Here is a 15,954-nt window from a genome sequence, read left to right as displayed (position 1 = left end):
AGAACAAGGTTATTTCTATGAGTAATACTTTAATTCTTACTTCTTATCATTAATTAAAAATTAAATTATGAAGTTTTATAATTAGTGTAATAATGCATTGTCTGCTGTTTCAATACAGGTTTTGATCGAAGCAACCACACTTTCATAATCCACGAGACAATAGTTCCAAAAGAAGAGCGACCAATTGGTCATTTCAGTATAAATCTTCCTAGCAAGTGGTGCGATTGTGGAAAATATTAAGCTAAACATATGCCTTGTTCACATGTGATAGCAGCATGTTCTAGCATCAAATATGATTATTGGAGCCTTATATCCGATGTGTACAAGGTGGAAACAGTACTTAAAGTCTACAGTGAAGCGTTCCAACCGATACCAAATGTTCAAACGCTGCTGGCACATCTACTCAAAATTGATGTATTTTTTTTCTTTTAATTTAATGTAACTTTATTTTAATGTATTAATATAATTTTCTTATTATTAATATTAAAATTATTATTATTATTATTAAAATTATTATTTTTAATGTATTTATGCTTATATGTTAATGTATTTTTATTTTATTTTATTAATAGAATTTTCTTTTTATTATTATTATTAAAATTATTATTATTATTATTATTATTATTATTATTATTTTTATTATTATAATATACTACAAAAGTTATATAATATTATTAACTTAATTATTTTTATTATTTATAATAATATTTTGTATTTTTTAATGTTATAATTATTTTTAATAATAATAAATATAATATATCCAATATAATATACCCAATAATATACCAAATAATAACAAAATTCAACAAAAAAAAAAAACATAACCAAGTAGGAGGTCGCATCCCCAGGATGCCACCATCTAGTGAAGTAGAAATTTGTTTTCTTCAGGAAGTCGCATCCCCAAGTTGCGACTTGCAACTGGGGCTAAAAAGTAGGACAATCTGATATTTTGTTTTGGAAGTAGGGCATACTGGTATTTAAATTTCAAAAAAGGGATATTTATATAAAAAACCTTTTTTTGACATATCATTAAAAAAGTCACACTTCATCAAGTTTTAGATCAAAATTGTGTTTGGGGACAAAAAATATGAACAAATAAAATGGAAGGACTATTTTCTTGATTCAATTAAAATAAGAGGACCGAAAGTGTAATTAAACCTAAATCTTATCAATTTAACTGTCAATTTAATATATCGTTCCCGAAAGTGTAATTAAACCTAAATCTTATCAATTTAACTGTCAATTTAATATATCGTTCTTATTGTTTTGACCAAATATGTAATACTTTATAAAGTTTTAATATTATTTGATATTTTATTATGTAAGTTAAATTCAACATATGATATATTTTTTTAAAATACAAGTAATTATTGAGTATAAAATTTTATAACTACACATATCTTATTTTTGTAATTTTTCATACGTATTAACTCCACCTTTTATAACGAGAAATATGAATATTTTTGCATCAAAGAGACGGAGAATATAAAGATCATACTTTTAATAATTGATCGGAGTTTAGATTAAATAAGAGATTCTCTATTTTTCCTAATATAAAATGTGAATTTTTATTTTATTTTTTTCTTTTTCATTTTCAAAACAAGTAAGTAATGATATAGTATAGACAATTCTTAGCACACCTTGCCCTAAGAATTAAGAATACAAGGAAAAAAAAGAATTAAGAATACAAGAAAGTGCTACATACAAACATAAAACATTGCACTTCCACCCCGAACCAACACAAAGGTATAACACCCTAAGACAAATTAGAGAGGTATAAAACCCAAACACCCCTCAAGGATTAAAGACACCAAAAATTAAAATCGTAAACAAACTAACATCTTTTGTTTTAAACCACACCCAAGATGTTGACTGCACCTTTTCAAGAAGTAGTGAAACATTAAACACTTATAATTAAAGATAATGGAGTTATATATTTTCCACATACCACGTACAAATTAACCAAATAGCATCAACTTTAAAACGAGTATATCTTTACATGTGGATCCTAGATTAGAAAAAATATGTGCATGCACCTCTATATCATTGATCAAAGTACTACTTAATCACAACCATGTTAGCATATTCATCCAAATCGACCCCAACTTTGACCAAAGAATAAATCAAGGTTGTCTGAAAAAATAATCATAATCACTAAAAAAAAATAATGTACTACATTCATTTTTAAATATAAGATACTATTGAGAGATTTCTTTGTCACATTTCTATAAGATTTTTTTTGAACCTTCAATTATATTAATTATTTTATTTATTAATTTATTTATTTATTTTTGTGCCCCTAATTAATTAATTTATTTTTTTCTACAATCAATCATATAATATTATTAATTATTTATTTACTATTATATCCCTAAAATTATTTATATTGTAAAAATAATATTAATTATCAATAAATTTAATATTATTTCAATTTTCTTAATTTAAGTAATTTGATTAAAGCGGTCTTCCTATATTTAGAGAGGTAGTAGAAATTACTCTAATATAAAATATAAACACAAAAATATATAAAAAATTAATGTGATTTTAATTTTTAAATACATATATTAACTTTTCTGATTCTATTTTTGTGTATATTTTATTTAGAAGAGAATAGATCATAAAAAAAGAGAGAAAAAATGTATTTGTATTATAGAATTAAAAAGAAAAAGAGGGAAAATGCGAAGATATAATAGAGCTCATGATGGAAGAATCGCGCGCGCGCATGAATCTTACGGTGGTGAGCGGCGGAGTGGAGTCGTCGTCGCCGCGGAGTTTTGGTTCCCTATCGGTTTCAGCGAAGAACGAAGCTTAGTTGATTCTACAGAACAATTGTCACAATAAAAAAAATCATAATTTCTTATATGATTATTACAATTTACAGGTATAATATAATAGACATTAATTCAAATTAAGTAAATATTTCAATTTTTTCTCAAGCAATGACGTTTGATGTTGACTCTTACAATTTCACATTGATTCAAGACACACTAACTGTTTCTAATTAATTTTTTATAATAGTAACATGTAGAATAGTGTAAAACTTGACTTGTATATGCATTTTCTTAGTCTTATCTTCAATCTTTAAATTGATGTCTCATCATTGTGACAATCATCAATGTGAATTCAACATCATTTATTTACCCAAATACTTTTCTTTGTTTTGTTTTTAGAGAGTGATTCAATGATTTACTTTATTGAATTGTAGGTGCTCTCATCTTAGTCTCACAAATTTATGAAATTTCAAAAGTGATACTTAAATTTGAAAATTCTAAATGATATTAGTTACTCCTTAGCAGTTTTACTGATTAAATTAATCGCTTTAAAAGGACTTATATCATTGAAGTTAATAATTTTAAGTAATAAATTGACGGCGCTTTATAATTTCATGGACCAATTGGTGATTTATGCTAATAAGTGTGTTTACATGCATTAAGGACTTTGTCTAGCTTCTTAAATTCCATATACACACTATATATATATGTTCAGACTCTCTACTTCTAAATTATTGATATATCAGAACTTCTCTTTTCCTTCCTTGTTAACATTAAGATGAGAACTTCCTCTCAATCTCTCTTCCTTTCACTCATTGTCATTTGGTTCATATCTCTAACAGCTTTTGGAGCTACAACTATTCACCCCGACGAAAGTATGATATGTATTTCTTTCTACCAGAGCTCCCTAATCATAAAGATATTTCTTTGATCTGATCTTTCTTTTCCAGTTTTTTTTAATTTTTAATTTTTTAATCTAAGGATTCATGTTAGTTTCAACATCTTGTATTTTTTTGTGGTAGCTTTTTCTCCCACCCTCTTATGTTCTCAAAATCATCCAAAGTACACATCTGGATTGGCCAATCAATACACCTCTGGATTGACCGATCTCGAGAGCATTGGGGGGTTGGGAGAAGAAAGTCTCGTTTTTTGCTCATAAATTCTATAGCAATTCTGTATATGTATTTGATGACATGTGTGTAGTTTACAAGATTTTTCAGTACTTAGCTGATAGCTCTCAATTGTATATTTAGAGAAAGCTCTTGAAGATATAGCTAATTCACTTGGTAAGAAGGATTGGAACTTCGACATAGATCCATGCAGCAACAATTCTAACTGGGCTACGCCTACCATATCGAATATCGTGGAAAACAATGTGACCTGTAACTGTTCTGTTGCTGGTGACAACTTCTGCCATGTTGTTACAATGTAAGTCTCTTTTCTGTGGAAGTGACCCTTTTCTACCAGCACTTGTAATCAATTTGATTTGATTTTGTTTTAATTTTCATTTACGGCAGTACTCAAGTATTTACATTGATATAGAGGCAGGAATTAACATGAGTTAAGATTGGCTAATACCAAGTGACAAACTTAACTGGCATACTTATACCTGATCATTATACATCTATAAAATTGCTATCCATTATATCAAACTAATATTTGAAAGTAAAATAATAGCCAAAGATATGTTTTTTTGCTAAAATTATGTTTGACAAATAAAAAAACCAGTTTTAAAACTCTCTGCAGTAGAAGAGCTTGTTGCATTTTTCTTTAATAACTTTATGGTAAAATGATAATACAGAACTTTGAAAGGGCAAAATCTCCCCGGCAATCTCCCACCGGCACTGAGCAAGTTGCGTCACCTTCAAATTATGTACGTAACTCAGACTTTTCCACACATTCAAATTAACGAAGTTATTGAACTTGGTTTATATTTTCAATAACATGTATCTATATAATATATTGCATGTCAAACTCTTTCTCTCCCTCTATTACAGTGACCTCTCTCGCAATTACTTGAATGGTACAATTCCTAAAGAATGGGGCTCTATGTCGAATCTTCTTAACATGTATGATCTGTCTCTTATTTTTCTTTTTCTGGTTTTTAATCATAGATTGTTCTATATATTATATGCTCTTGAGATATGTGTCTTATTTTACATTCTTTATAAGACTTTGCATTCATTTTCTTGAACACTTTAGTAATTACATACAACAATAAGCTAATGACAACGTGTTTCTTAATCATCATAGTACTCTACCCGGAAATCGACTAACGGGTTCAATACCGAAGGAGATTGCAAACATATCTACTCTAATACAGTTGTGAGTTTCTCATTATCCACAGCAACAAAAAAAAAATTCATTTATGAAGTACATAAATATGTATGTGTTCAATTCAAAGAGTTTTAGTTGAACTTAACTTTAACTTAAAATGGATAGGGAATTAACTGCCAACCAAATGTCTGGAAATCTTCCTCCTGAGCTTGGGAACCTAGCCCAGATTCTAACACTGTAAGTACTTTATTTTAATTTTTTTTCCTTAATTGATTTTCTCCCTCCAAATATGAAAGCCCAATGTTTAAAATCCACTTTGATTTCCATAACATAGAATCATAATTTACTGTTTTGTTTTTCTATTATATATAGGAGACTTTCCTCTAACAATTTTACTGGAGAACTACCTTTGACATTGGCCAAGCTCACTACATTGCGAGATTTGTAAGCATCAAAATTTTATGGTAACATTTAGCGATGACTAAATTAAAAAATAGAATTATGATGCTTAAAATTTTCATGCCTTTTCTCAATGCAGACAAATTTCAGACAACCAATTCTTTGGAAAGATACCAGATTTTATTCAGAACTGGACAAATATCTATTCACTGTATTCACTCTCCTTTTTATTTTAATTTTCCCTCCAAATTTATTGTTTTTGTATTGCTTTACATTAAAAAAAAAGTATCAATGGTTACTTTCGTTGTGACAGAATCATTCAAGGGAGTGGATTAAGTGGGCCAATTCCTTCTGAAATTTCACGTTTGAGAAACTTAACTGACTTGTATGTATGTTATTTTACACACTGATAAAGTAAGGGTTGAATTTTTACTTTTATTTTAATCATTTTTACTTAGCTTTGGTTTAAATGTGCAATTTAGGAGAATTAGTGATTTGAATGGATCTGAATATGCATCTTTGCCACAGCTTAAAAATATCCCATTGTTAAAAACTCTGTGAGTTGACGCCTCTGCCTCTTTCAGAAATATTGAAGCAAGAGAGGCACTCATAATATCTTATTGTCTTTCTTATTGTTTCATAGGATTTTGAGGAACTGCAACATCAATGGGAAGCTACCTGATTATCTTGGAAATATGACAACATTAAAACATTTGTAATTTCTTACTTGCTACATTTTGTTTGACTATACTAACCATTAAAATTTATTTTTCTAAGTTTTACTTATTATATTGCTAGAATGTTTTTCTTTGACATTTTTCCGTAGTATTTTATCTCATTCTTAATATGATATCTCTTTCAGAGACCTCAGTTTTAACAAATTAAGCGGAACAATTCCGATTTCCTATGCTATCACGAGCAGTGTACAATACATGTAAGAAGCTCTTTGTAGTTTCTTAGCGCAATTCTTTTCTGGGGTATTTTTTTAGTCACATATCTGTTGGCTTCTTTACACCTAAAACTCTAGTTTCAACTTTTAGTCCGAAGAAGGATAGCTGAATAATCTGCTTAGATCCATAATGTTGTCAAGATCGAGATTTTGATCAAGATTGGGAGGGAGTAGCAAGATCACAAAACATAAGATCGTAAGATCCTACAAAACATAAATAGATCATATAGTGCATAAATTCACAAGTTTAAATATAGAACAACCAAGAGACGAAGAACTTGCCTAAAACGAAAGAAGAACAGAGGCAGGAAGATGATGCAGTTCCAATGAGAAAAATATTAAAAAACAATATTAAGATCACAGGGGGTGAGTAGTATCACATAATCATAAGATTTAAATCTAGATCTTGATAACCTTACAAATCAATAAAGAAGCCTTTCTAAAGTAAAAGATGAGTCATTGTTGGAATTTGATAATTATATGGTTGCACCTTTCTAAATCAACAGTTTTTGTTTCAAAAAGATCACACAACCTTTCTATCTGAAAAGAAAAAAAAATCTAAGAAAAAGGAAGTGACAATATATGAAATGTGGTAATGAGAGTCAAAGTGTTAAGTTTAGGATTTTTTTTTTGTTATTTCATTGATCTTGGTCAAAGTCTAAGAGTTAAAACACTTTTCTGTATAGAAGGGTCTCTCGAGACAGTTATCTAATCAATTCAATGTTTCATAGAGAAGAAGAGATAAATTGGTATGGTTAAAAATAAAGATGTCTACCTCAATAAATATTAAGCTTTGTATATTAATATCTTGATATTCTTTCATGGTAGATTTTTAACTGGAAACCTTCTCACTGGCCCAATACCTCCTTGGAAAGCGAAGATTAACGTGTGAGTTATCTTTTTAATACTATTTGTATGATTCCTTGGATTGAATATGTACTTCATTTATGTTGTGAAAATATGATAAACATATCATCGTTTTCTTTTTTACCTTCCAAAGTGGACTTTGCTTTTTCTTTTGCTTGCTTCCCTGCTTTCCCCCCTTCTTTTTATTTAAGAATTGTTGTTTTAGCTTTTTTTTGCTTTCATTAGCTGCATGACCAACAAGCACCAACTATGCTGCAATTATTTACTATTTATCACCAAATTAAAGCTTCTAAATAATGATGTGCAAATAATATCTAAAGCATTACAGCTTTTTTTAGAAGTACTATAGTTTAATCCTCTGTTATTTTCTCCTAATCAACTTTAGTGATAAGTCCATAATCATGATTTTGTTTCCCTTACATAATTAGTTCATTTCCTCCTCAGTCTCTCCACTCTCTGAATTGTATATATAATATACTTCCTAAAGCTGCAGGGGTATGTTGCACCGAATCAATGTTTAAGCCGGTTGTGTATAACTTGTTTCATGTCTTTGGTTTGCTTAATATTATATCTCCAATATTCCAACTCTCAAGGTTCGATTGGGATTAATCCATTTGCGTTCTATTGTCATTTCTTTATGGAACGGTTTTCTCTTCCCTTCTCTTCAATTGAAAAGGTTTAGTTTGCTTTAATGGACCAATTAATGCGGAGCTTTTCTCATCTACTTCTTAGTAAGGAAATCATTTTGAAAACATTTATTTTTTGCTCTTGGAGTATGATTGTGTAATCAATCAATATCTATTATATTAATATTAAAATAGTACTTCAAATTCTATTTGCGACAACTCATCTTCATGTACGTTATATTCTCCAATATTTGTCAATTCACAAAAGTTCTGATGTGGCACCTTCCAAAACACAATATTATTTCCATCTTCTACTTCCATTATGTTTTGCTTCTTTGTTTCCATCTTATACTTTCATCTTCTACTTTCATATGTTATATAATTTCAATTCTAATTTATCACTCAATGACTTATCAATACACTTAAAAAGCTTTAATTACTCATCAAAACATTCATTTCAATAATTCATACAAAAAAATACAAACCAACGCAAATTCGACTACATAGACACGTTAAAATCTATCTTCTGATGTCCAACCATTCTCTTGTACATTCTCAGTCCAAACAATGATAACGACGTTATGAAATGCAATTAAACTACAACTATTTGTGACACACTCTCAATTCACAAATAATTCAATAATATTGTTTTTCTATTGTCAATAATTCAATAATATTGTTTTTCTATTGCCAATTCTATTTCATATTCTAATTATTTAGACGAAACAATAATTAAAGTAATTGAAATGTTCTCCATCCAAAATACCATAACTATAGAATTTGATTATATTTTGTATTGAATTTTTATTTGGTTTTGACAATTTGTTTAACTAACATTTTTATTATGTAAAAAACATTATCATTATTTAAGATTTTTAAACCTTAAGAAATTTCTATTTTACTTTGTAGTGTTTTTTTTTCTCTTCATATATATCACCTATATTTGCACATGTGAAGAATTGTTTCAATATTTTGAGTTTAACAAACTACCACTCACGAATGAATGTTATAATAAATGGCAAGACACACAATATTATTTAGTGCATGCTTAGATTGACAGTGTGATTGACAGAATTACGATGAACATATAAAATTAAAAACGTGAAAAAGTACATAAATTTATAGATATAGTGTTTCAAAACTAATATAAATTATATAAAATGAATAAATATTATAGCTAAATATAAAACTTTAACAATAAAGAAATTCATAACTATTTAACAAATATCTTATTAGAATGAACACTTCAATGAAATAAAAAAGCTTAAATAAATCAATTTCACATTTAAAAAATATTAAAGACAAGAATTGCATATCTGAAGTTGTAAAACCTTATAAATAGTCTCATATTTCAATATACTTTGCATGAATTCTATTAGTGAACAATGTTTTACTTTTTTTTTTGGTATTAAAGCAAACCTATCTTATATATAATTATTCAAAAATATATTTACCTTTAGATACATAAATGCTTGAATATATTCTACTGTAAAACAAAATTAACATTACTTTTAAATTGCATATTATTGTTATTTTATATTAACTAATTTATTAAATTTTACTAGTAATATATTAAAACAAACTCTCAAAAAATATTATGTTGGCACATCACATTCTTATATACCATGTAACATTAATTTTGTCACATCATTCAATAGTGTGATTTGACACCTCTAGAATTCATTCATTTTTTATTCCTCATTCTACTAATTATTTGTCTATATCTTTATAATTAAAAAACCAACAATAAAAAATATAACTTCCATTACAAACTTGATTTAATTGTCACTTACTTTTTTAATTCATTGCATATAAATACATCACACTATTTTAATTACATTTTAATAATTAAAATGTAACAACCATAAATTACCACAAAATATATAAAAACATAATCATCACATATTAAAAATCAATAATCAAACTTTTGCATAAACAATCCAATGAAGTTTAAATTAAAATAAATAAATAAATAAATAAATATTGAAATACAATCATTTAAATTAGCAAATCTTTGAAAAAAAATAATAACAAATGATATTTTAAAAAAAAATAAAAATGTTAATTTATACATTAAATATTTTCAAAGTAATATACAATTTGTGTTCATTTGTCTCTTATTAGTGCTCAAATATATATTATATTTCTCTAATACAAAAAAAAATATTTGTCTATACAAATTGTTCATGAAAACAAAAACATTCATTTCAAAATATTAAACTTATAGATTTAATGAAAGATAAATAAGAGCATAGTTTCAATTAACTGCAAAAATAATCAAAATCTAGTAGTGATGACTTATCATTCTTAATATTATTTCATATTTTGTGGTAAAAAATAGTATTTTGAATTTGTTCACTATATACACGCTCCAAAAAGATATTTAAATCAAAATATTTTTAAAAGAAATACGTGACATAACATCTCTAATTAAAAATTAGTTATCGAAATTTTAAATGAAAATGAGACATGTAACATAAAATATAAGAAATAGTAGTTCATTCAATTAATCAAAAAAGAATAAAGAAATAATAGTACTCAAGATAAAAAGTAAAACAAAAATAAAAATAATGATCATATAAAAATCAATGCTTACAAATATAACTCAAATCAATGCTTGCAAAATATATATTCTATTTTTTATATGAAAAAAGTATTCTATAATGATTGAATGTTTAAAACAAAACAAAATAATATATAAAAAATCGCTCATCTTTTTTTAATAATATTTTTATACTAAAAATCACTCATATTTTATATTTTTATATACAAATAATCACTCATATTTTTTTAATAATATTTTTAAACTGAAAATCACTCATATTTTATTTTAATCTTTTTAATTGTATATACAAACAATGTACTCATATTTTTTTAATCATATTTTTTAAAGTGAAAATCATTTGATTACAAACTTTTCAATTGTTTTTATTTCATTTATTTTATTTTTGTTATACAACCACTATTCTTATAAACTAAGAAACTTATAAATATAGAAAGTTTTTTCCGATCATATCGATACATTTATAAATCATAAATATCACCTTCAAACTTTAAAAAAATTTATACTAAAATAAATTTTTATAAATTACACGTGTAACTCACGGGTTATATTCTAGCTGTTTATTATATTAAAGATATTAATATTCTTAGGTTTCTTTGTAGTCACCAAATGTTTCATTGTTTTTTATTGTTGTATTATTATTGTTGATATGACTTAAAAATGTTTTTATATAGTAGGAGGCACCCCTTGCCTTATAACACTTATCATATTCTGAATCCAAATTTGTGACTTGTATATAGAGATCTTTCATACAATAACTTTAGCAACGACCAAGTGAGTCAGAAATGTCGAAATGAAAATGTGTAAGAATCCTTGCATTTGTGAGCATTTTTTTGTAAACTGAAGAACCTTTTTGAGACACCACCTTCTCTGTTATATATGTCACAGGAACTTGTTTTCTACGTCATGGACAAGCAATGACATGTGAGTTTGGTATTTTAAATACTACAATACACACACACACACATATATATATATATATATATATATATATATATATATATATATATATATATATATATATCAAGTGAGAAGAGTAAATTTGGACGTACAACTATATATAGTCATGATTAACAATTATATAAAGATCACATGACTACTTATAATGTCATTCAGGATTTTGTCGTTCAGGATTTGATCTATGGTTAAGATTTATTCCTCTCACTTTCTAATTATAAAAAACCCCTTGCTTGAAATGCTCCCTATATATATCTAACCTTTCCATTTCCCTCTTATTATACTAATCATGCTATCTTATTATATTCCTTCCATCATTCTCTCAGAGGAACAATTTCGTGTCCGGGCGTTCAATGTGACAAACGTGAGTTTCTAAATAATCTCACTACTGTATTTGAACTTTTTTGAAAAAAAACGTAGAGGAGAGGGGACCAATGACAACCATGCATATAACCAAAAGCTTGTTCTAATATATAAAACTGCTAAGAAGAGCAATGAGTTAAATAAAGTTTAATTTTCATACGGGGTAAAAGTTTTACGGTGTCAATAAATCACAACCAATCATATGTGCGACTTTATAAGTAGTTATAATTAAAGTCAAATATTTTTAGTAGTCTAATAGCTGTTATTGAGTGACAATTTATATGAATTAAATCCCTTGAAATGAACCCAAGAAGATAGCAACATATAGGAAGTTTTTGGTTGAAAATGATAAATGGCTAGTTGTCTTCAATCGGACTGTGTGTATGTAAAATATCAGCTGCAAAAAATCGGGACTTTTGTTTGACTAGATAGAGTTATATAACCCACCACAATAGAATCATGATAGTTAGAAAGAGAGAGAGAATAAGATTTGAAGGAATATATGTGTCTTTGATTTTCTTAGTTTCCTTAATATTTCCAAAGTTTCTCACATGATCTGCTCAACCCAGCCGCATACTCCCTTTATATAAATTGTGGTGGAATGCAAGCAACAGTCAATAGAAAAGTTTATGATTCAGATTCAGATTCACCTGGACCAGCAAGATTCCATGTCGGTTCAACAGGAAATTGGGCATTTAGCACCACTGGTATATACATGGATAGTAATCAACTTAGAGAAACTTATCCCCCGCAAAATATCGCTACACTTACTATGGTGGACTCTGAATTGTACACGAATGGACGTGTTTCTCCTATTTCTTTGACTTATTATGGATTTTGCCTGGCAAATGGAAGCTACACAGTAAATCTACATTTTGCTGAAATAATGTTCACAGACGATCAAACTTATGCTAGTCTTGGAAGGCGTGTATTTGATATCTACCTTCAGGTACAAGGTTTAACAATTTTCTTCCAGTTGCCACATTGTCAAACTAATTTTCTTTAGAATTGAAATACGTAGCATATCTCACCTAAAAACTGAATATTTTCTTGATCACAAGTTCACTTCTTTTGTATCATTGATAAAATCAATTTCTATAATATTTTAAAACAAACCGACGATTAAAATATTTGTAAGTCGTAATCATCATGAAACATTAAGGTTGTGATTGAAATATTGCAGGGAAAGCCAATGCAAAAGGAGTTTAATATTGCAGAAGAAGCAGGAGGAGTTGGTAAGGAAATCATAAAACAGTTCAAAGATGTTGCTGTTACTAGTAGTACCTTAGAGATCCGCTTATATTGGGCTGGAAAAGGGACACAGGCTGTCCCAAATAAATCAGTATATGGTCCTCTTATATCAGCTATATCAGTGGAATCTGGTGGGTTACACTTCGTACGTTCCTAATCTTATACTATATTTTCCATATTATGATCTAATATTTAAAATGTCTTGTAAGCAGACTCTGCACCTGGAAGCAGTATATCCGCTGGAGCTGTGGTTGGAATTGTTGTTGCGGCAATAAGTATTATGATTATAGTATTTGGTATACTTTGGTGGAAAGGATGTTTCCGAAAGAAAAACTCTTTAGCAAGAGGTGATTACAAATAAATTTCTTTTATTGCCATTATTATCATACTTTTTGCTAACACATGAATTTTTGAAGTGATAAAATATAAACGTGTGCATGTTGTGTAATTATCTTGATAAGATGAAAGCTGCATGCTTACAGAAAATGGATTGTCGATGCAGAGTGTCCGTGTGTAATTTTCTTAGTGTAGGAGATCTTTGATCTTTATCTTACTTCATTTAACAGAGGTGATGAGTTTAGACCTACAAACGGGCTTATTTACCTTAAGACAAATAAAAGCAGCAACCAACAACTTTGATATTAACAATAAGATTGGAGAAGGAGGATTTGGTCCTGTGTACAAGGTATTTTGCATATAACATAACAATTCCTTTTGAGTGTCATGCTTTTATTATGATTGTAACTTGCACGTGTATTTTTCAACTTCTAACAGTTTATCTTTCCTCAAAATGCAGGGGCGTTTATCCAATGGAACATTGATTGCAGTCAAGCAACTTTCTTCTAAATCAAAGCAAGGGAATCGTGAGTTTTTAAATGAAATAGGCATGATTTCTGCTTTGCAACACCCATATCTTGTTAAACTCTATGGTTGTTGTGTGGAGGGAGATCAATTGTTGTTGGTATATGAATACTTGGAAAACAATAGTCTTGCTCGTGCTTTATTTGGTAATTCTTCCTATATGGTCTACTTCGGTTGCTGTTTTTGTGATTTTCCACATTTTCTAACTTAGCCTGTGATTATTACATTCACAAATATAGGTCCAGAGGAACACCAAATAAAATTAGATTGGTCAACAAGGCAGAAGATATGTGTTGGTATTGCTAGAGGTTTGGCATACCTACATGAAGAATCGAGACTGAAGGTTGTTCATAGAGACATCAAGGCCACTAATGTGTTGCTTGATAAGGATCTCAACCCGAAGATATCTGATTTTGGTTTGGCCAAGCTTGATGAGGAGGATAATACTCACATTAGCACTAGAATTGCTGGGACCTAGTGAGTAGTTATAATTTTTTCCTTCTGAGTTTATTAAGAAGTACTGCAAAAAGTTATCAAATTAAATTCAAATGGAATTTTCATAATATTAAAGTCTAATATCAAGTTGTATACTTATATCAAGTTATGGCAATGATATATTCTAATTATGCAGCGGATATATGGCTCCTGAATATGCAATGCATGGTTATTTGACAGACAAAGCAGATGTTTATAGTTTTGGAATTGTGGCGTTGGAAATCCTCAGTGGAAAGAGCAACACCATTTATCGGTCAAAGGAGGAAGCATTCTATCTTCTTGATTGGGTAAGTTTATGGTGTTCTCCATTGGTCATGTAAATTTGATTAGTCATTGTACTATCTACTTACACTTATTTTTGTGTCCATACATATATTGTTCATTTATCATCTAATAATTCAATTCTACATGAAGCATCTAAGTGACATACTAGTGACATCATTTTGATGTTTACATATTAAAAAGAATATGACCCATTTCGTACTTTGATGAGTTTTCAGAAGTTGAATGTATCCATTGTAAATGACTTGGATTTTCACAAAACATTCTCTATTTTAATAGGCACATTTGTTGAAAGAGAAAGGTGACCTAATGGATCTAGTTGATAGAAGATTAGGTTCAGATTTCAACAAAAAGGAGGCTATGGTAGTGATCAATGTGGCTCTCCTATGCACCAACGTCACTTCAAACCTTAGGCCTGCTATGTCGTCGGTGGTAAGTATGCTTGATGGAAAGACTGTGGTTCCAGAATTTGTTTCAGATTCAAGTGAAGTAATGGATGAAAAGAAGTTGGAAGTAATGAGGCAGTATTACTATCAGATTGAAGAGAAAAACATAAGTAAGTCACAAACACAAAGTCAGAGTTTATCAATTGACAGGCCATGGACTGCTTCATCTTCATCAGCTGTAGACCTTTATCCTATCCGGAGTGATTCTTCCTATTGGGAGGAAAGAAATTAAGAGTCTTTGTTGGTAAATAATTGTATCTGTCAGCTTGATGACCTGCAACTATGTCATGTGATGAATCCATGATGTATATCTTCAAAAGAATTCTATTACTATAGTGTGCTAATTCACTTTTAAGAGGCATAGGTTTATGTTTGAATACAAATATCAACCTATTATTCTAAGTGTCATGTTTATTCAACATCCATTCTGTAGAAAGCATGAGGATACCATATAAAGGATTAGCTTAGTAACCTTTTATATTTAAAGGGTTTAACTCTCTATAGTGAGCTTTAACGTGTGTGAGATTCAAATAGAATCTCACAATGAGCCCACAGAATAAAAAAAAAAAAGGATCGGTGATCGATCATATTTTCAGATTTGTTACTCTTTGTCACTTGGTTTATGCTAATTTGCTTCTCCATCACAATAAAGTTCATCAGTGCTCTTCTTTATGTAGAGATGGTGATGAAGCTCGGGCACAAATATCTCTTGGCCAAGCTCCCTTCTCCTAAAATTTATAAAGTTATAAAATAATAAGATATTGACTTCTGCTCTGCATGGAAATATTTGACATATTAAGCTAAGGTTAAATTGTATTTATATTTTATAATATTACTATTTGAGTTT

At 28.6% G+C, this 15,954-nt stretch overlaps 1 protein-coding gene across 4 annotated transcripts; it reads left to right on the top strand.

The window, feature by feature from the left end:
• Positions 1 to 3,428: 3,428 nt before the first annotated feature.
• LOC101513977 (probable LRR receptor-like serine/threonine-protein kinase At1g07650) lies at positions 3,429 to 15,711 on the top strand. Of its 4 annotated transcripts, none has more exons than XR_012161924.1 (24): positions 3,429 to 3,646; positions 4,025 to 4,199; positions 4,573 to 4,644; positions 4,769 to 4,840; positions 5,025 to 5,096; positions 5,214 to 5,285; positions 5,421 to 5,492; positions 5,587 to 5,658; positions 5,761 to 5,832; positions 5,930 to 6,004; positions 6,091 to 6,162; positions 6,310 to 6,381; positions 7,225 to 7,284; positions 11,193 to 11,255; positions 11,341 to 11,376; positions 11,736 to 11,773; positions 12,342 to 12,721; positions 12,956 to 13,154; positions 13,236 to 13,370; positions 13,590 to 13,708; positions 13,820 to 14,030; positions 14,124 to 14,361; positions 14,560 to 14,666; positions 14,941 to 14,974. XR_012161924.1 is itself a non-coding variant. In XM_004488941.4 (24 exons), the coding sequence occupies exons 1-24, from the start codon at positions 3,550 to 3,552 to the stop codon at positions 15,337 to 15,339; spliced, it is 3,024 nt and encodes a 1,007-aa protein (XP_004488998.1). In that variant the 5' UTR covers positions 3,435 to 3,549; the 3' UTR covers positions 15,340 to 15,711. The 4 variants fall into 4 exon arrangements, 3 of the variants coding, with proteins under 3 accessions (XP_027191470.1, XP_004488998.1, XP_027191469.1); XM_004488941.4 differs by having other exon boundaries at positions 3,435 to 3,646; positions 14,516 to 14,666; positions 14,941 to 15,711; XM_027335669.2 differs by lacking the exon at positions 5,930 to 6,004 and having other exon boundaries at positions 3,433 to 3,646; positions 14,516 to 14,666; positions 14,941 to 15,711.
• The last annotated feature ends 243 nt before the right edge of the window (positions 15,712 to 15,954 follow it).

This window comes from Cicer arietinum, chromosome 1, assembly GCF_000331145.2.
Source record: "Cicer arietinum cultivar CDC Frontier isolate Library 1 chromosome 1, Cicar.CDCFrontier_v2.0, whole genome shotgun sequence".
Lineage (NCBI taxonomy): Eukaryota > Viridiplantae > Streptophyta > Magnoliopsida > Fabales > Fabaceae > Cicer > Cicer arietinum.
The sequence above is the reverse complement of the archived record's forward strand: the minus strand, read 5'-3'. Positions and strand labels throughout refer to the sequence as shown.